We start from the raw sequence: 20442 nt of genomic DNA, 5'->3' as shown, positions 1-20442 counted from the left end.
CCCTGCCCACACTCCGACCGAGCCTCGGCGGGATATCCTCCCCGACCCCTCCTGCTCTGAGTTACGTCCCCTTGGTAACCACAGCTCCTGCTGTTCAGGGAAAATCCCTCTCTCTACAGGAAGCACCTTATCGAAACACTAGGAGCTCAGTTAAAAGGCAGCCCTCTCCAAATTCTTTCCCAAAACACGGGAGAAAGGCTACAGAAGGTAAAAAAGTGAAAGAGTTAGATGAAGGGATTGCTCTATTGCCGTTAAGAGAGGTTCCCATGGCAGGGATGCGCTGCCCCGCCCCGCGGGAGCCACCGGCGCCCCTGCCGGCCGTGCCCGGAACTGCACCCAAGGGGAAAGCGCCGCGGCCGAAAGGCCGGGACCGGCTCCGGGCTCTGTTTGTTGTCACTGCCGGAGCTGTTGATACACACTACTATTATTATATTATACACACTAGTAAAGAACTGTTATTCCTAATCCAATATCTTTGCCTGAGAGCCCCTTGATTTCACTATCCTAAAAATTAAGAGGGAGGGGCTTTGCATTCTCCATTCCAAGAGAGGCTTTTTCTGCCTTCCCAAGCAGACACCTGTCTTGTAAAGCAAGACAAGCACCCACAGGCACTGAGGGGGGCTGCAGGAGGGGCAGAAGAAGGCCCTGCAGCACTTGGGCACAAAGGCCCAGCAGGTGAGTGCAAGAAGGGAGCAGCAAAAGGCCAAGCTGAAGGCAAAGGCCAGGGCAGAGCTCCTACAGCCCCTGAGGGATCAGCCCCAGGGCCCAAGGGGGCCCCAGCACCCAGGGCACGGCTCGGCCACAAGCACCCGGCAGAGGCATTGCCCTCCTCGGCAGGGCACAGCCCACCCAAACAGCCCCTGGCAAGGAATCAGGGCTCCGGCTGCAGGGCACAAGGACACTGCAAGCAGAGACAGCAGCACCCTCAGGACCAGCAAGTCCAGCCCGTGATGGACATGGATTGGCAGGGCTGGCACAGCTCCCATCACACCAGGGACCCTCCACACTGGAGCCCTTGAGAACATTCAGGTGGGTCTGCATTGAGAGGAGGCGTTTCCTGATGGACACAGGGGCCTCTCAATCTGCTCTGAATCTTAGACCTAAAGGGGAAAATAGTAAAGGAATATTTTAATTTTTAAGGGAATGAGAGGGAAAGATGAGCAGGTATGATTTGTTCAACCACTATTAGAAGCTGTGGGGGATAGGTTTGAAATAAATTTCTTTTTCTTCTTCCTGTGATTGTAATTAACTAGGAAGGAGTTTGAGAGCTGGATTTTAATACTGTAAAAAGGGATACAGAGGCTAGTTCTGTTGTACCTCTGTGTCAAAAGTCTGACAAGGCCTATGCTGAAGTGAACCCAGAAGTGTGGGCAGCCCCAGGGAAATACAGAAAATTAGATATGGAGCCTCTACAAATTAAAGCAACCAGGACAAGCACTACCCTGTTCCAAGAGAGGGAAGGAAGGGCTCACAGCCTGGTATTGAGTCCCTGTTAAAGGCAGGGCTTTTGGAGCCAAGGATGTCTCCCTACAACACTCCTATCTTGCCAGTCAACAAACTGGAGGGATGGACACAAGGAGGAAACACAGAATTTTCAAGTGTTAAAATGAAGATTAACTGAGGCAAGTGGCCTGGGCCTTCCAGACAGGGAAAAAGAATTTGAATTATAGGTGGACATTAAACAGGGTCTTGCCAAAGGAATTCTTGTGCTAAAATGTTTAACCCAGTGGCCAGAGAGCAGCCTCATGGTCTGCAGAATTGTGCAGCCACAGCTTCCGTGGGAGCAGAGGCTGAAAACTGATGACAACAGAAGGATCTCCTAGAGTTCAAGTCTGGCATCAAGTTAAAGCTTTGACAACCAAAAGAGCCTCTCAATGGATGAGCAGGGCTCGGTTATTAAAGTATGAAACTTGTTCAATGGCACAGGAGGATTCAGAACTGAGGACAGGGCAAGGGTTTAACCCAGCCTCCTGTTTGAACAGCCTGGAGAGGGGCTGGCAAGGAACCCAGGACTGCACTCAAGGGACAGAGCTCCCGAGCCAGGCTGGGAGAGATTGATGGGACATTCCCTGGCCTGAGGGAGACAATGTGTTTGTGGATGGCTCTGCAAGGGCAGCAGAAGGGAAAAGAGCTACAAGACAGGCTGTTATTAAGGAAGGGGAATCAGACAAAGCGCAGGTCACCAGCCCATGCTCAGCTCAACCCGCGGAGCTGTGGCTGCTTGTAAGAGCCTGGCACTGAAATGCCCTGAGCAGGAAGGCTTCAAAATCTTCTGCTGACACCATGGCACCTAACAGGGGGGCAAAAGCAATTCTGACTGCTTCAGCAATCACTGGATCACTTATTAACCTCTTGCTAAAACAAATAATTCAAAGATAATGGATTGTGGAAGCAATAGATTCAGATGGGGAACTCATTTTACAGGAAAGACCCTTCAGGGGGTTATGGCAGCTTTAGGAATACAATGGGACCTCCATAACCCCTGGCAAGCCCAGAGCTCGGGTTGGGTAGAAAGAATGAATGGGGAAATAAAGAAACACCTTTGGAAGCTGGAGATGGAAACCAAGATGCCATGGGTACAGCTTTTGCCATTGGCCTTGGCAAGGAAAAGAGCCAGACCCAAGGCAGATATTCAATTATCTCCCTTGGAATTCATGTCTGGAATTCCTTACCTGGGCAATTCTCCACCTAGTGCAGGGTGGAAATAAGGGATGTAAATGTATGGCAGGCTGTAGCCAGGATCCTGTCTCCTGTGGAATCTCTCCCCCAGGAAGCTGGGCTGGCACAGAGCCTGCCCTGGGACTTTGCTGTTGCCAACACCCAGCCAGGCCATCGGCTCCTGCCTAAGGAGTGCAAAGCAGCACCACTGGTGGCCAAGGGGCCCACACCAAGTGTCCCTGAGGCCAGAAACAGCCGCCAGCACAGCTGAGCACGGGGGGGACCCCTCAGCCTGGCCTCAGGGGCTCTGAAGCCCCGGAGATTTGCACTTCCCGCCCGCAGCAGGACCATGGGAGCCGCCCCTGAGCCTGCCCTGAAGGCAACGCAGCAGCAGCCAGGGCTCCACAGCGGGCCAAGCCCCTGGGCCTGCCCACAGATCCTCTGCTCAAACCCTCGGGAATCCTGGCCACCCTCCCCTGGCACCTCCAGCCACTGCGGCCAAGCCTCGCTGCCGCTGCTGCAGCTCCAGCGCTGGCTGGGCCTGCACTGCCACAGCTGCTGGGGAGCACCGCGGCACAATTCCACCCTGGGGCTCACTCACACCCACACTCTGGGCTGCCTGCGACTGCACTGCTGCAAAATGTACCCATCCTGCTTCTTTTAAATCTTATTTCTCTGCTCAGAAAGGTTTCTCTACTCAAAGGCTTGCCTTTGGGAAAGAAATTTTAAAGGTTTTATTTAAGGGGTTCCCAGTCTGTTCGGATGTTAAACTCATCTCCACCACTCAATGGAGACGAGTTTAACATCCGAACAGACTGGGAATAGCCCAAAAGACACCCACAGAGATAACGACCAGCAACAAAACATCAACGCCCCGCAGCAAACAGCAACCAACAGCTACCCCAGACACTGCCCCGGCACAGCTGGAGACACCTGGTCTGGAAAAGGCTGAGAAGGAAATCCAGGAGTGTGGGCAGAATTCACATCAGAGGGGAAGAAATCCGAGTCTAAAAGGAAACCAAACACTAAAAACTTACACGACTTGGAAGCAATGAACATTAAAGCAGTGGATTTAGATTGGTTCAGACTAGGTAAAGTTTAGGAAAAATCGAGTAAAACTGACATGTCATGGAATGATTTTTTCTGCACAGCCGGGCTATTTGTGGATGAAAGTATTTCTGTTGCCCATCCTGGCCAGAACCAAGCAATGCCTTGACTCTCTCACACGAAAGAGATTCTTGGAGAGTTTTTGTTTTCCCTACAGTTTCAGTGATAAGATTACAACATGAGAAACATTTTTTATAATAATCCTACTTTATATTGTCAGGTAGGTTTGGGACAGAAGGGTGAGAATCAATTTTTGGTCTGGGTTTTTCCATGTTCGCCTTTATGTTGCATTTTGCAAAACTGAAGAGCTTTAACCGTGATACTTTTAACTCTTAAATAGTTAATACTTTTTTTAAAAAAAGCAGATTCCGGGGGGCCACATGTGACTCACCAGATGGCTGCCCTGGAAGAGAAGCTTTGGTTCTAGTCAGCCAGGAGAGGAGCTTTAGGAATGCAAATGAACCCTGCTGGGCAAAGCCTGGCCAATGTACCTGGGTCTCTTGCCTGGGGCAGGAATTGGGCTGGTTCCCCCTGCCCCTCACCCCGAGCTCTGCCTGCTTGCACTGATGGAATTTGCACAGCTCAAGGCAGAGCCCGGGGTGAGGATATCTGACCCTGCAACAGAAACGGGTGAAGCTGCAAAGGGAAACAGCAAATGGAGGATGTTGGGAAAACTTCACTATAAATAAATGGGGGGGAATCATCCCTCTGCCCACTCCAACGTGTGCTGTCACTGTCTGTGTTATATAGGGTGGATTAGAGCACTGAGATGTTCTTGCTACCACAAGTTCCGGGAAATCAGTTGGGAATCCAAGTATTTGATGATTTAATTAGAGACAAATGGTCAATTGATGCAGCCCTGGCTGGAGAGAGCGGCCAAAAATGGGGAGAAGATGAACGGCCAGCAGAACAAATCCTACAACACCATGGACCAGCCCCTGGGAACCCAAACCAATTCATATCAGGAGCCACAGAACCCATTTCTCATTTCAATGGCACCATTAGATTACAAGCTGTCCTCGGAATAACCAACCAGACAGCTCCAGCTCCTGACCTTCCTGCTGAGCAATCCACTGAAATGAGGAACACAACATTTCACCATGGGATGGGATCAGATCATCTGTTAGCAGAGAAAAGAGGAGTTTGTGGAAAATCAAATGACTCAAACTGGTCTTGGCAAATAGATGACAAAGCCAAAGTGGTGAAACAGATAACAAAGGAAACAAAAAAGCAGCTCATGTACCAGTCCAAACGTGGAAAGGATGGGAATGGGACATGGTTTTGTGGTTCCCTGGCAGACCATGGGTTAAACGAATGCTGCTTCTGCTCTGATGTGCTACAGTACCTCTCACCTTTCTACCATGCTCCACACCTTGAGAGTGCAGCTCATTCAGCAGCTGAGCGAGGGGCCAGGGGCTTGTAGATAAGGAAGTAAGGGGCGAAACCACCAGCTTCAATAAATGTTATTAATTAACATGGACTGCTGCTCGCAGAAAGTCCCGCTAAATTCCTGAAGGTCGAGAACAAAAAAGACTTAACAGAGCCGTGAATATCGGCTGTTCTACAAAAGTGGGGGTGCACCTTAACGAGGACGTGCAGTTGGCAGATCGGGAGGTCTGAACCTTCCAAGTACCTCGGCCAGTGGGCAAAGGGAGAGGGAGATGAGCCGGGAAAATGAGGATAAAAAGGAGGCTGCGAACTACAACAATGGCAGCGAGCGCACGGCAAATGCGCCACGGCCTCTCCCTCTGCTCAGCAATAAAGTCACTTGTACAGGACTCCTCTGTCTCCTCGGGGCACAGAAACCTCCGGCCACGTGAATTTCCCCGCACAGCCGCGGGCACGGGGCAGCCGCCCCTGTGCCAGCCACAGGAACCGGGCCGAGCCAGCGCTGCTCCGGCAGCGGCTCCTGCCGAGGCAGCGGCCGCAAGGAGACCGCGGGCAGCCGCTCCCGCAGCGCCCTCACGGCAGCGGCACCACGGGCCGGACACGGCACAAGGAACCCGCCTGAGCCCCCTGCCGCCCCCGAGGCCCGCAGCGAGCCCCGAGCCCCCGCACAACCCAGCGCGGCTCCCACCTGCGCTGCGGCCGCCTCCCAGCTCCGCCGCCGCCTCACCGGTGGCTCCCGGTCACTCCCAGTATGGTCCAAATCACTCCCGGTAGGATCCCAGTTGCCCCCGACACGGTCCCAGCGGCTCCCAGTCATGCCCTGTATGGTTCCTTTCACTCTCAGTCCCTCTCGGTAAGAGCCCAGTGTGGCCCCAGGCACTTCCAGGATGAGCCCGGTCACACCTTACCCGATGCCATTTGCCCCCGCTGTGGTCCCAGTTGCTGCCCGTATAAGTCCAGTCACCTCCAGTTTGATCCCAGTTACTCCCAGACACTCCCAGTACTATGCCAGTCACTCCAAGTGTCACCCCATCAGTCCCAGTATGATCCCAGTATGACCCCAGCATGGGGCAGCTGCTCCCAGTATGATCCCAGTTGCTCCCTGCATTATTCCAGTTTCTCTTCTTCACCCCTACTACAGATCTGATCACTCCCAGTATGATTCCAGTCAGTCCCAGGATGATCCAAACCATTCCCAGTCCCTCCCAGTCCGATCTCAATTGTCCCCTGCATGTTCCCAGTAGCCCTCAGTGTGGTCCCAGTATATCCCAGTATGATCTCTGCTGCCTCAGTTCTGCTCCCAGTGGGTTCTTTTCCCAGTCTGTCCCAGTCCATTCCAGTCTGTCCCAGTCTCTCTCCAGCAGCTGCTGCCCACCCCCCCGTCCCAACCCCATTCCCGGGCACTGGGACCCCCCCCTGCACCCCCTTATCGTGCACCAACACCCCCCTGCACCCCCTTTCCCGGGTATCCTCCTCTCCCAGCCCCTGGATCCCCCATTTCCGTGAGCCCAGGGAGCCCCGGGCCCCCATTCCCGGCCAGCCCGGGGCACCTCAGCCCCAGCCTCCCTTTGCTGGGAAACCCGGCCTGGGCACGGGGCTCTGCGGCCGCTCTGGGATTTATGATCCCCCAAAGGAAAGGGAGAGAACAGCAGAGAGAGAGAGAGAGAGAGAGAAGGAGATTGGGAATCAGGGATCGGGTCCCAGCGCCCAGCCCTGCTCCGCCGGGGGTGGGACCCGCACCCGCAGCAAAAATTGGCTCCGCTGCTCCCGCTGCTTGCCCGGCTTTGGGCCGAGCCCAGCGGGGTCCGGGCAGAGTTTGAGCGCAGGGCCGGGAGTTCAGCACAGCCCGGCCCGGGGGTCCCGCAGGGCGCGGCCCTGGAGGGTCCCAGACGGATCCCCGAGGGATCCAGAGGGGTGCCAGGAGGGGATCCAGGTGAATTCCCTGGAATTCGCCCTTTCCCCCTCCCCCCGCGCTCCCTCGGGCACTTTCGCTTTCGCGTCTCTGCAGCCGCGATCGGGGACGGCTGCGATGGCCCCAGCGCTGGGGCTGGGGGTGCTCCGGGGGCTCCTGGGGCTCCTGGGGGACCCGGGGGCCGCGACCAAAGGTGAGTGGGACCCCCCCGAAACCGGGACCCCCCTGATCCGCAATTCCCGGGCACCGGGACCCCCTTGATCTTCCATTCCCGGGCAGGGGAACCCTCCTGAACCCCCATTTTGGGTCATGTCACCGCCCCTCACTCAACTTCCCCAGCACCGGGACCCCCCTGTACCCCCTCATCTGGCACCGAGATCCCCTGAACCCCCATTTCTGTTCACCGGGACCCCCCTGAACCGCAATTCCTGGGCCCCGGGAACTCCCTAAACCTCCATTCCCGGGTACCGGGACTCCCCTGAACCCCCATTTTCGGTCCTGTGACCCCCTCAGCACCCTTTTTCAGCACCGGGACCCCCCTGAACCCCCATTCCTGAGCACGCGGACCCCCTTGAGTGCCCATTTCTGGGCACAGGGACCCCCCTGTACCCCCTTGCCCAGCATTGGCACCGCCCTGTACCCCCTCATGTGGCCCCAGGACCCCCCTGAATCCCCATTTCTGGTCACCAACGCCCCCGGAACCGCAATTCCCGGCCACCGGGACCCCCTTGAATCCCAAATTCCTGGAAGGAAACTCCCCCCGAACCCGCATTCCCCGGCACGGGAACCCCCTGAACCCCAATTTTTGGGCACTGGGACCCCCCTGCCCCCCCTAATCCGGGCCTAGGATCCCTCCGCACCCCCGTCAGTGCTCTGGGACGCCCTGCACGCCCATTCCCGGCCACCTCGTCCTTCCCAGACCCCAGACCCGCCCTTTTCCTCGGCTTTTGGACCCCCAGATCTCCCAAATTTCAGTGTCCCCCCAGTTCTTCATTCCCGGCGCTTCCTGGAAGGGGTTCCAGGGGATCCCAGAGGGTCCCCTGGGGTTCCAGGGGGTCAAGAGACCCCCCTTGAACGTTCATTTCGGGGCACTGGGACCCCCCCTGAACCCCCTTCCTCAGCCCCGATAACCCCTGCACCCCCTTATCTGCAGCCTGGAACCCCCTGAGCCCCCATTCCCGGGCAGGGAAACCGCTCTGAACCCCAATTTCTGGGCACCGGGATCCACTACATCCCCTTATCCGGCACCAGGACCCCCTGAACCTCAATTTTCAGGCACCAGGACCCCTTGAACCCCGGAACTCGGGAATGGAACCCCCCGGAACCCCATTCCTGGGCACCGGGACCCCAGTGCATCCCGTTATCTGGCCCTGGGACCCCTTGCACCCCTTTTCCCAGCACCAGATCCCAGCCAGGCCATTATCTGGCACCGGCACCCCTGAACCCCCATTCCTGGGCACCGGGACCCCACTGCATCCCCTTATACAGCACCAGGACCCCCTGAACCCCCATTCCACTGCACCAGGACCGCCGTGCACCCCCATATCTGAGACTGGAACCCTCCCAAACCCTCCGTTCTCAGGCACAGGGACCCCCCCCCTGCACCCCCTTATCCAGCACGGGGACCCTCCTGCACCCCCTCATGCAGCACCAATGCCCCCCCGCACCCCCTTTCCCGGCCCTCCCCCTCTCAGACACCCCAGCCCCCACTTTTCCTTGACCCCAGCACCCCCTGGACCCCCACTCCTGCCTTCCACAGCCCCCACCCACCACCTTCCTCAACACTGGGGCCCGTGCACCCCCTTTCCTGGGCACAGGGACCCCCTGGACACCCCATTGTTATAAAATTGACTCAAAACGAGTAATTTCCAATCAAAGAATTTATTAATTATTGAAGCAGTTATACTACGTAAGCAAAGGCTCAGCGCTGGGCGACAGGGGAGTCTCCGCTCCACCTACTGCCGCCCCAACTAGTTTCTGATTCAGTCCTTTTATCCTCTCCATCCTTCAGGAGTCCATGTTATCTCGGAGTTCTCTGCACCTGCGCTGGTTGTTGCTAGGGGGTCATCCTTCTGTCTCCTGGTGGTCGGTGATAAAGGCTGCGGAGTCTTCCTCAGCTGCGTCTTCTTCACCCTATGTCCTTATTTGGTGACTTCTCTGTGGAAAATTACCAAAATCTTATGATTAACGCAATATGTGCCCTATCAAGCTTAAGCAAGCAAATGTCCTGCCTTGCAAACTGTGCCCTATCAAGCTTAAGCAAGCAAATATCCTGCCTTGCAGACTGTTTATCTGCCCCTGCCCCTTCCCCAGCTTTTCCCTGGTCATTATCTCTGTGAGTTATCTGTTTGTACCATTTGTCAGCGGGAAAGGTTTCCCTGCTGGGTGTTAATCTGCCCCTGCCCTTTCCCCAGCCTTTCCCTGGTCGTTATTTCTGTGAGTTATCTGTTTGTACCATTTGCTGGGTGGGACTATGTGTGGGCTCCTGCAACCCCTTCCCTGGTATCCTTGTGGCTCATATCTCATGAAGTAGTACAGAAATAGTCAGCAGACAACTCTTGTAACACACTGGTCTCTTTTTCATGATGAACAAAATGTAGTCCCTCATCTCAATTTCCCCCCCATTTATTTATAGTAAAGTTTTCCCAACATTCTCCATTTGCTGTTTCCCTTTGCAGCTTCACCCTGCTTTTTTTAAAAAAAGTATTAACTATTTAAGAGTTAAAAGTATCACGGTTAAAGCTCTTCAATTTTGCAAAATGCAACATAAAGGTGAACATGGAAAAACCCAGACCAAAAATTGATTCTCACCCTTCTGTCCCAAACCTACCTGACAATATAAAGTAGGATTATTATAAAAAATGTTTCTCATGTTGTAATCTTATCACTGAAACTGTAGGGAAAACAAAAACTCTCCAAGAATCTCTTTCGTGTGAGAGAGTCAAGGCATTACTTGGTTCTGGCCAGGATGTGCAACAGAAATACTTTCATCCACACATAGCCCGGCTGTGCAGAAAAAATCATTCCATGACATGTCAGTTTTACTCGATTTTTCCTAAACTTTACCTAGTCTGAACCAATCTAAATCCACTGCTTTAATGTTCATTGCTTCCAAGTCGTGTAAGTTTTTAGTGTTTGGTTTCCTATTAGACTCGGATTTCTTCCCCTCTGCTGTGAATTCCGTCCACACTCCTGGATTTCCTTCTCAGCCTTTTCCAGACCAGGTGTCTCCAGCTGTGCGGGGGCAGTGTCTGGGGTAGCTGTTGGTTGCTGTTTGCTGCGGGGCGTTGATGTTTTGTTGCTGGTCCTTATCTCTGTGGGTGTCTTTTGGGCTATTCCCAGTCTGTTCGGATGTTAAACTCATCTCCATTGAGTGGTGGAGATGAGTTTAACATCCGAACAGACTGGGAACCCCTTAAATAAAACCTTTAAAATTTCTTTCCCAAAGGCAAACCTTTGAGTAGAGAAACCTTTCTGAGCAGAGAAATAAGATTTAAAAGAAGCAGGATGGGTACATTTTGCAGCAGTGCAGTCGCAGGCAGCCCAGAGTGTGGGTGTGAGTGAGCCCCAGGGTGGAATTGTGCCGCGGTGCTCCCCAGCAGCTGTGGCAGTGCAGGCCCAGCCAGCGCTGGAGCTGCAGCAGCGGCAGCGAGGCTTGGCCGCAGTGGCTGGAGGTGCCAGGGGAGGGTGGCCAGGATTCCCGAGGGTTTGAGCAGAGGATCTGTGGGCAGGCCCAGGGGCTTGGCCCGCTGTGGAGCCCTGGCTGCTGCTGCGTTGCCTTCAGGGCAGGCTCAGGGCGGCTCCCATGGTCCTGCTGCAGGCGGGAAGTGCAAATCTCCGGGGCTTCAGAGCCCCTGAGGCCAGGCTGAGGGGTCCCCCCGTGCTCAGCTGTGCTGGCGGCTGTTTCTGGCCTCAGGGACACTTGGTGTGGGCCCCTTGGCCACCAGTGGTGCTGCTTTGCACTCCTTAGGCAGGAGCCGATGGCCTGGCTGGGTGTTGGCAACAGCAAAGTCCCAGGGCAGGCTCTGTGCCAGCCCAGCTTCCTGGGGGAGAGATTCCACAGGAGACAGGATCCCGGCTACAGCCTGCCTTACATTTACATCCCTTATTTCCACCCTGCACTAGGTGGAGAATTGCCCAGGTAAGGAATTCCAGACATGAATTCCAAGGGAGATAATTGAATATCTGCCTTGGGTCTGGCTCTTTTCCTTGCCAAGGCCAATGGCAAAAGCTGTACCCATGCCATCTTGGTTTCCATCTCCGGCTTCCAAAGGTGTTTCTTTATTTCCCCATTCATTCTTTCTACCCAACCCGAGCTCTGGGCTTGCCAGGGGTTATGGAGGTCCCATTGTATTCCTAAAGCTGCCATAACCCCCTGAAGGGTCTTTCCTGTAAAATGAGTTCCCCATCTGAATCTATTGCTTCCACAATCCATTATCTTTGAATTATTTGTTTTAGCAATAGGTTAATAACTGATCCAGTGCTTGCTGAAGCAGTCAGAATTGCTTTTGCCCCCCTGTTAGGTGCCATGGTGTCAGCAGAAGATTTTGAAGCCTTCCTGCTCAGGGCATTTCAGTGCCAGGCTCTTACAAGCAGCCACAGCTCCGCGGGTTGAGCTGAGCATGGGCCGGTGACCTGCGCTTTGTCTGATTCCCCGTCCTTAATAACAGCCTGTCTTGTAGCTCTTTTCCCTTCTGCTGCCCTTGCAGAGCCATCCACAAACACATTGTCTCCCTCAGGCCAGGGAATGTCCCATCAATCTCTCCCAGCCTGGCTCGGGAGCTCTGTCCCTTGAGTGCAGTCCTGGGTTCCTTGCCAGCCCCTCTCCAGGCTGTTCAAACAGGAGGCTGGGTTAAACCCTTGCCCTGTCCTCAGTTCTGAATCCTCCTGTGCCATTGAACAAGTTTCATACTTTAATAACCGAGCCCTGCTCATCCATTGAGAGGCTCTTTTGGTTGTCAAAGCTTTAACTTGATGCCAGACTTGAACTCTAGGAGATCCTCCTGTTGTCATCAGTTTTCAGCCTCTGCTCCCAGGGAAGCTGTGGCTGCACAATTCTGCAGACAATGAGGCTGCTCTCTGGCCACTGGGTTAAACATTTTAGCACAAGAATTCCTTTGGCAAGACCCTGTTTAACGTCCACCCATAATTCAAATTCTTTTTCCCTGTCTGGAAGGCCCAGGCCACTCGCCTCAGTTAATCTTAATTTTAACACTTGAAAATTCTGTGTTTCCTCCTCCTGTCCATCCATCCAGTCTGTTGACTGGCAAGATAGGAGTGTTGTAGGGAGACATCCTTGGCTCCAAAAGCCCTGCCTTTAACAGGGACTCAATACCAGGCTGTGAGCCCTTCCTTCCCTCTCTTGGAATAGGGTAGTGCTTGTCCTGGTTGCTTTAATTTGTAGAGGCTCCATATCTAATTTTCTGTATTTCCCTGGGGCTGCCCACACTTCTGGGTTCACTTCAGCATAGGCCTTGTCAGACTTTTGACACAGAGGTACAACAGAACTAGCCTCTGTATCCCTTTTTACAGTATTAAAATCCAGCTCTCAACCTCCTTCCTAGTTAATTTCAATCACAGGAGGAAGAAAAAGAAATTCATTTATTTCAAACCTATCCCCCACAGCTTCTAATAGTGGTTGAACAAATCATACCTGCTCATCTTTCCCTCTCATTCCCTTAAAAATTAAAATATTCCTTTACTATTTTCCCCTTTAGGTCTAAGATTCAGAGCAGATTGAGAGGCCCCTGTGTCCATCAGGAAATGCCTCCTCTCAATGCAGACCCACCTGAATGTTCTCAAGGGCTCCAGTGTGGAGGGTCCCTGGTGTGATGGGAGCTGTGACAGCCCTGCCAATCCATGTCCATCACGGGCTGGACTTGCTGGTCCTGAGGGTGCTGCTGTCTCTGCTTGCAGTGTCCTTGTGCCCTGCAGCTGGAGCCCTGATTCCTTGCCAGGGGCTGTTTGGGTGGGCTGTGCCCTGCCGAGGAGGGCAATGCCTCTGCCGGGTGCTTGTGGCCGAGCCGTGCCCTGGGTGCTGGGGCCCCCTTGGGCCCTGGGGCTGATCCCTCAGGGGCTGTAGGAGCTCTGCCCTGGCCTTTGCCTTCAGCTTGGCCTTTTGCTGCTCCCTTCTTGCATTCACCTGCTGGGCCTTTGTGCCCAAGTGCTGCAGGGCCTTCTTCTGCCCCTCCTGCAGCCCCCCTCAGTGCCTGTGGGTGCTTGTCTTGCTTTACAAGACAGGTGTCTGCTTGGGAAGGCAGAAAAAGCCTCTCTTCGGATGGAGAATGCAAACCCCCTCCCTCTTAATTTTTAGGATAGTGAAATCAAGGGGCTCTCAGGCAAAGATATGGGATTAGGAATAACGGTTCTTTACTAGTGTGTATAATATAATAATAGTAGTGTGTATCAACAGCTCCGGCAGTACCAACAAACAGAGCCCGGAGCCGGTCCCGGCCTTTCGGCTGCGGCGCTTTCCCCCTGGGTGCAGTTCCGGGCACGGCCGGCAGGGGCGCCGGTGGCTCCCGCGGGGCGGGGCAGCGCATCCCTGCCATGGGAACCTCTCTTCACGGCAATAGAGCAATCCCTTCATCTAACTCTTTCACTTTTTTACCTTCTGTAGCCTTTCTCCTGTGTTTTGGGAAAGAATTTGGAGAGGGCTGCCTTTTAACTGAGCTCCTCGTGTTTCGATAAGGTGCTTCCTGTAGAGAGAGGGATTTTCCCTGAACAGCAGGAGCTGTGGTTACCAAGGGGACGTAACTCAGAGCAGGAGGGGTCAGGGGAGGATATCCCGCCGAGGCTCGGTCGGAGTGTGGGCAGGGTGTGCTGCCGGAATGGCCAGAGGGGGATCTTCCCGTGGAGGCCGAGCCGGAGCGTGGGCAGCCCCCACATGGCTTCTGGCGGCTGATCCGGCAGCTCCCGGCAGAGAAAAGGCAGGTGGGAGACCCCGGCAGCAGCAGCGGCGCTGCCCAGCGCAGCTGGCACGGGCAGGGCAGCCGGGGATGGGATGGCTGGGACCCGCCCTCGGTGCGGTCGGCGCGGTGACCTCGGCCCACGCGGCAGGACAGAGCAACCCCATCTTGCCCAGCATGGCCGGCAGAGCGGCCGCGGGCCGGGCAGTGGGGCCAGGGCACACAAATTCACCGCCAGCGCCGGGGCAGGTGGAGCTGCCCTGGGCAGTGAGCCCGCACCTGGGATGGAAACCGGGGCAGGCGGAGCTGAGGCGGGCAGCGAGCCGGGACCCGGGACAGGCGCCTCGGCCGCCAACGGAGGGGGCAAGAGCTGCAGAGGATCCCACTCTCTTTCTGACTTTTCCTCTTGTTCCCCTCCCTTTCATTTCCCCTTTTTATTTTCTTGGTTTTTTCCTCGGGTGTTTCTGATACTTCAAAGATTTTTATTCTCCTAAAATCTCCTGTCTAACATATGGCATCTTCTCTTTCTTCTAGATTAAATGGTTTTTTTTCCAAATAAATCCAGAACCTAACAAATCCAAACTTCTGCTTGGATATTTTGAAATGGTCGACGAGCTAACTCATGACCTCCTAATGCTGTTTTTCTCATCACCTTTTTATTTATCCTTTGGCAAATTAAGCATCTTTCAGTGACTTGCTTTGCTACACCAAAAATCCCAGTGCACCCAAAATTCCTTAAAAAATGATCACACAAAGCTTGAGTACGCCAGTGGGGTTTCTGATGCACGTCTTCTAATCTTTTCCTAGTAAGCACATTTTATTAAGTAATTGTCTTCCATGTAGAAGTTTCTATTTCCCTGATTTATCTTGCTCATTTCCTATCTTGTTTAATTCTTTTTTCTCGGCTTCCCTAAACTTTGGAATTTTCAGTTTTTCCTCGTTTGGAGTTAATATTAAAGAAACTCTTTCAGCTCCATTTTCTGCTGCATCCTTAGCTTTGTGATCTGCCCCCAGTTTGCCCAGTTTGCCTCTCCTTTGGCCCGGGCCGGGTTCCCCCCGCCCGCAGCGGCTGGGAGCAGCCGAGAGCCCCGCGCTGCCCATGCCGACCTGTCCCGGCTCCATCGCCGCTGCTGCCGCGGGCTGCGAGGGCTGCGGGAACGGGGCACCGAGGGTGTGGCTGCTGCTGGGGGAGGAGGAGGAGGGAGGGAAGGGCAGGGATGGAGGGGGAGGAGGAGGCGGGGTAAGGGGGGAGGAGGAGGAGAAGGAATGGAAGGGGCGGGATGGAAGAGGAGCAGGAGGCGGGGATAAGACAGGGGAGGAGGAGGAGGGGGGATGGAAGAGGAGGAGCGGGAGGAGAAAGAGCAGTGAAGGAGGTGGGGTTAGAGGGCAGGAGGAGAGGGAGGAGGAGATAGGACAGAGGAGGAGCGGGAGGAAGAGGAAGAGGAGGGACAAAGGCGGATCAAGGCTGAGCTGAGGGAGCCACGCGGTCTCGATCCCTGCCTGAATTCGCAGCCCCCACCTGTGGGATCATCGCCCCCCCCATGGCTCCGGTGAGCTGGGAGGGGGAGCCCGGCCCGGATATCCCGGGGGGTCCCTGGGTTGTGTTTTTGGGGGGATGTTTGGAGAATGAAGAAGTCCAAGGTGAGCGGAAAAGGCCCCTCGGGGGGACATCGGGGCGTGGCGGTGGCGGCTGCCGGCAGAGGCAGCCTGGAGGAGCAGAGCCCTGTGTGCCCCAGGAGGCCAAAGTGGGGAGGCCAGAGAGGGGGGAGCGCCGCCATTGGCGGGAGCCTCAAGAGCCTGGAGAGGGGCAGGGGGGACTCCTTGGAGCCGCTGCAGCCCAGAGCAGAGAATGAGGGGAGAAGGGAGCCCGGGAGCCCAAAGAGCCCCGGCATCCCGAAATGGGGAGGGCCAAGAGGGGGCAGTGCGTCCCCAGAGACGGCCTGGGGGGATCTCGTTGCCCTTGCCTGTGGCAGGGAGGCAAATCCCATGCTGTCCTTGTCCTTCCTCACCCAGAGCAGGAGCTGAGCATGGAGAGCAGGGAGGACAAATGCCCGCAGCAGAACCTGGTGGCAGAGGCCGTTTTGAGCAGCTCCACGGCGCAGGAAGCCAACGGGGAGGAAAAGGCCCGGAGATGCCGCACGAGGAGGGGCTGCAAACGCAGATGGCGGGGATGTGAGGGGGAAAGAGGCAGCCTGGGCCGGGAAGGCGGCCGGAGATGGAGCCAGAGCTCGGAGCTGGTGCTCCATGAGCAGCTCCATGATGGGGAGAAGCCCCACACGTGCGAGGAGTGTGGGAAGAGCTTCAGGTGGAACTCTGAGCTGATCAAGCACCAGAGGATCCACACTGGGGAACGGCCCTACGAGTGTGGGGAGTGTGGGAAGAGCTTCAGCCAGAGCTCCAACCTGATCGTGCACCAGAGGACCCACACTGGGGAGAGGCCCTACGAGTGTGGGCAGTGTGGGAAGAGCTTCAGCCAGCGCTGCAGCCTGATCAGCCACCAGAGGACCCACACTGGGGAGAGGCCCTATGAGTGCTCCAAGTGTGGGAAGAGGTTTCAGACCAGGTCCCATCTTCTCCTACACTATCAGAGTCACACAGAGGAGAGGCCCTTCCAATGCCCCGACTGTGGGAAGGGATTCAAGCGTAACTCCACCCTCGTGACCCATCGGCGCATCCACACTGGGGAGAGGCCCTACGAGTGTGATAAATGCAGGAAGAGGTTTCAGACCAGCTCCAATCACCTCCTGCACTATCGGATTCACACAGAGGAGAGGCCCTTCCAATGCCCCGACTGTGGGAAGGGATTCAAGCGCAACTCCGCCCTCGTCACCCACCGGCGCATCCACACAGGGGAGAGGCCCTACGAGTGTGATAAATGCAGGAAGAGGTTTCAGACCAGCTCCCATCTCCTCCGGCACTATCGGATTCACACAGAGGAGAGGCCCTTCCAATGCCCCGACTGCGGGAAGGGATTCAAGTACAACTCCCACCTCGTCCTTCACCAGCGCATCCACACCGGGGAGAGGCCCTACGAGTGTCCCCAGTGTGGGAAGAGCTTCTCCTGCAGCTCTCACTTGACCCGACACCAACGGAGGCACCGGTAAGGGAAGCCCTGCGAGTGCCCCAAGTGCAGGAAGAGCTTCGTGCGCTGCTGCAGCTCCATCCCCCACTGGAGGAGGCACTTTGGGCACAGCCCTGGTCACTCACATTCCCTGTGATCCATGTTGGGAACACACCTGGCTGCTTGTCCTTTGGTTTGGCCTGAATTTTTTTCTCTTCTCCATGTGTTTCCACTCCAAAAGCCAAGAGGGATGAATCTGTCACCTCAAAACCACTCAAATTCCACTGAAAATAACTGAATTTTAACCCAAAAAGGCTCAATCCTACCTCAAATTCCTTGTTCCCTCCTCAAAAAACCTCAATCCCATGCTAAACTCTCCATTCCACAGCCACCAGGGTGAGATGGGGTTAGAAGGGGACTGGGAGAAGTGGGATCCCAATTTGGAGCAATGGGATTGGGATTGTGTGGGGCTGGGTGTGTGGGTTGTATTTGATAGCAAATAAAACTTTCAGAGTTAGTGATTTCTGTCCTGTTCATTTTCAGTCAGTTCTGTTTGCAGAGTGCCACCTTCTCAGCTGATTCAATTCTTATAAAAGTCCCATTTTTTAAATCATCTAGCCTCTAACAATTAAAAAACCAATATCCAAATAAAACCACGCACCCCCAATAAACCTTTTAAAAATAATTTTAATTGTTTTGGAGTACTTAAGGATGTTATTAAAGTTTAATTGTATGGTTGAAATGTCTGAGAAATTGTAGTGGTGTTTGCTTTTGTGTTTAGTATATTTGTAATATGAATTGTTTTACTAAGGTGTGTTAGATTGCTTGGTAGTTTCTTTAGATATTTTTATCTAAAGTACATTAGTCATAGAGTTAAAATTTTCAAAAGGTATTTCTTGATATATAATTTGTTTATTTATATACATTAGTAATATTATAGTAATAGTTGTTGCTTTGGTTTGAATCACTGTTGGAGTATTGTAAAGAAGATTTGAGATTTTTATATTTTATTTTTATTATAATTTTTTAAAGTTCAATTATTATTTCTTTGTTTATAATTTTATTGCAATTTGTTGCGGGGATAGGAAGGAAGTTCAAGGGCAGGAACATTTTTTCCTGGCTGGGAACTGGAATTCCAGACCCTGGGAGTGTGTGCAGGACCCCACAGACTGGGATCAAAGATGGGCTGGGATCAAATACGGACTGGGATCAAATACGGACTGGGATCTAATATGGGCTGGGATCACATGGATGGGGATCCTGTGCATCAGAACCCTCCAGACCAGGATAGCCTGGAGTGGGATCAAATATGGACTGGGACTGTATGGACTGGGATCCCAGGGACTGGGACCATATGGATCAGGACCACACAGACTGGGATCAAATATGGGCTGGGACTGTTTTTTAAAGTAACTTTGTTATAAGTTTTTATTTCTGTTGTTAATTAAGCTTGTGAAATAGCTGCTTCTGTTAAACTGCCTGCTTGGATGGGATAACATCCAATGCACACGGGATGAGGACACCTGTACAGATCTGCCAACTATCAGCACTCCCCGTCTGAAGGCAGAGTGCACCAAGGCCCAAAACCTGGAGGTGATAAAGAGAAGGAGCCAAAACCACAGCCAAGAAACACACATGCTCTGAAAAGGCAGACCCAAGGAGGGGCCACGTAAAATCATTCCTGGAATATGTAAAGTAGTTTATGGGTATGCATGAGGCTCTATGAATATGCACCAGGCTGATGTAAGGGGAAAGGTATTTCAGGGCGATGCAGATTCCTTGGTTGTGGTTTTAGTCCATTTTTATCACCTCCAGTTTTTGGGCTTTGGTCTACTCTGACTCTGAGAAATTGAGGTTTTGGGATTTTTAGTATGTTGTGGATGGAAGCAAAATGGAAGGCACAGTGTTTCGTCCTGGGTTTCTTCTTCATGCTTCTTCCTTCTTCTTCATGGGTTTGGGTGGCTTTTTGTAATTGGGCAGAAATTCCACATTGCAGGCTCTTTGGGATCAGTTATTGGGTTAAAAGGGAAAATAATCTAGGTGTCAGTTCTTAATTGGATAGTTTAGTCTTAAAAGACCTTGGAACAAGAGATTGTGGGCCATTTTGTGCCTTCTACTGAAAAGCTGCTGAACTCCCAGTAATGAGGCTGTTTTACTGATAAGAAATAATAAACACTTGAGTCTGAACATGAATTACTGTCTCAAGTGCCTTCAATCCAGAGCCAGTGAAAGCAACAACTGGTACCCCACAGCTTGAGGTAGTGCCAAGGCAGAACTTGTTCATGCTCTTTTCCCCTGGTGATTTTCTACTCCCGTCCAGACTCTGATAGCAAAGCCGTGCTGGTGACAAAAGATTGACCTTGGCATCCTGGGGCACTTTCTGGGTGGGTGTTTGAATCTGCTTTTCCAGGCCTCGGGCTGAGCAGGGTGAGGCCGAGGCCTGGGCCCCTCCAGGCGGCGCCGGGAGCGCCCGGGGCAGCGGCGAGGGGCGGCCCTGAGGGGCGGCACAGGGGGCATTTCCCCCGAGCGGGCGGGCGGGCGGGCGGCGGGGAAAGGCGCCCTGGGCACAAGGGCAGGCACAAGGGCCCCGGCTCTCTGCAGTGCGGGCGGCCCAGCGCCGATCGCTGCTCCCGGAGCCGCTGCCAGGGCCGGGTCTCCTCCCCGCCGCTGACCCTGCACCTGCAGCGCTGCCTCCGCCTCTGCCGGGCTCCCCGGCACGGACGGCAAGGACGTGGACACGCTGCAGCAGGGGCCCAGCAGGGACACCCAGATGGTGCCAGGGCTGCAGCTCCTCTCCTGCAAGGAAAGGCTGACACAGCTCGGCTTCTTCAGCCTGGGAAAGAGACCCAGCCTTGATCCAGCTGCGGCCTTCCAGTACCTGAGGGCAACACACAAGAAAGCTGGACAGGGACTTTGTATGAGGGCAGGCAAGGACAGGACAATGGAGCATGGATCCAAATGGAGAGAGATTAGGTTTAGGTAAGGGATTCAGGAAAAAGACTCTCCTGGAACAGGTTGCCCAGAGAAGGTGGGCATGTCCCGTCCCTGACAGTGTTCAAGGCCAGGCTGCATGGAGCTCTAGACAAGCCGGTCCAGTGCAAGGGGTCCCCAGCCACAGCAGGGGGGTTGCAGCCATGGGATTTTCCAGATCCCTTCCAAGCCAAACCATGCCACGACTCCATGATTCTGGGATACTTCCCCTCCTCATCCTCTGGCAGAAAAAGAAACTTGGCCCCAAGTTCCACACTGCAGACCATGTCTTTTGGCAGCCTGCAACTGTGTCAACAGAGGATGAAAAGAGATGACATTACTGACACGATTTCCCTTTTCTATTTGAAAAGTAAATGCTCTGCTCCTGTCCACTCTGGCAAAATTGTCAGAAGACGCAATTGTTCCCCACGAAATGC

The 20442-nt window shown here is 54.1% G+C and overlaps 3 protein-coding genes across 5 annotated transcripts in view; all 3 read left to right on the top strand.

Moving 5' to 3' along the window:
• The window catches only part of LOC139603907 (zinc finger protein 436-like), a 623778-nt gene that overhangs the window by 344821 nt on the left and 258515 nt on the right, over positions 1-20442 (top strand). The gene's annotated exons all lie outside the window — the stretch shown is intronic.
• LOC139603891 (zinc finger protein 436-like) overlaps positions 1-20442 on the top strand; it is a 158428-nt gene that overhangs the window by 63508 nt on the left and 74478 nt on the right. The gene's annotated exons all lie outside the window — the stretch shown is intronic.
• LOC139603886 (zinc finger protein ZFP2-like) lies at positions 15986-17552 on the top strand. The gene has a single exon (XM_071454891.1). It carries the CDS (start codon positions 16002-16004, stop codon positions 17076-17078), a length of 1077 nt encoding a protein of 358 aa, XP_071310992.1. The 5' UTR covers positions 15986-16001; the 3' UTR covers positions 17079-17552.

Source organism: Agelaius tricolor, unplaced genomic scaffold (genome assembly GCF_023055355.1).
Source record: "Agelaius tricolor isolate 1412-34295 unplaced genomic scaffold, bAgeTri1.0.p SCAF_42, whole genome shotgun sequence".
NCBI classification, from domain to species: domain Eukaryota; kingdom Metazoa; phylum Chordata; class Aves; order Passeriformes; family Icteridae; genus Agelaius; species Agelaius tricolor.
This window is presented reverse-complemented; position numbering and strand designations above follow the sequence as displayed.

Bases quoted from the DNA above. Each gene is read 5' to 3' on its own strand.
- LOC139603886 (XM_071454891.1), top strand. From the start codon at position 16,002: ATGGAGAGCAGGGAGGACAAATGCCCGCAGCAGAACCTGGTGGCAGAG.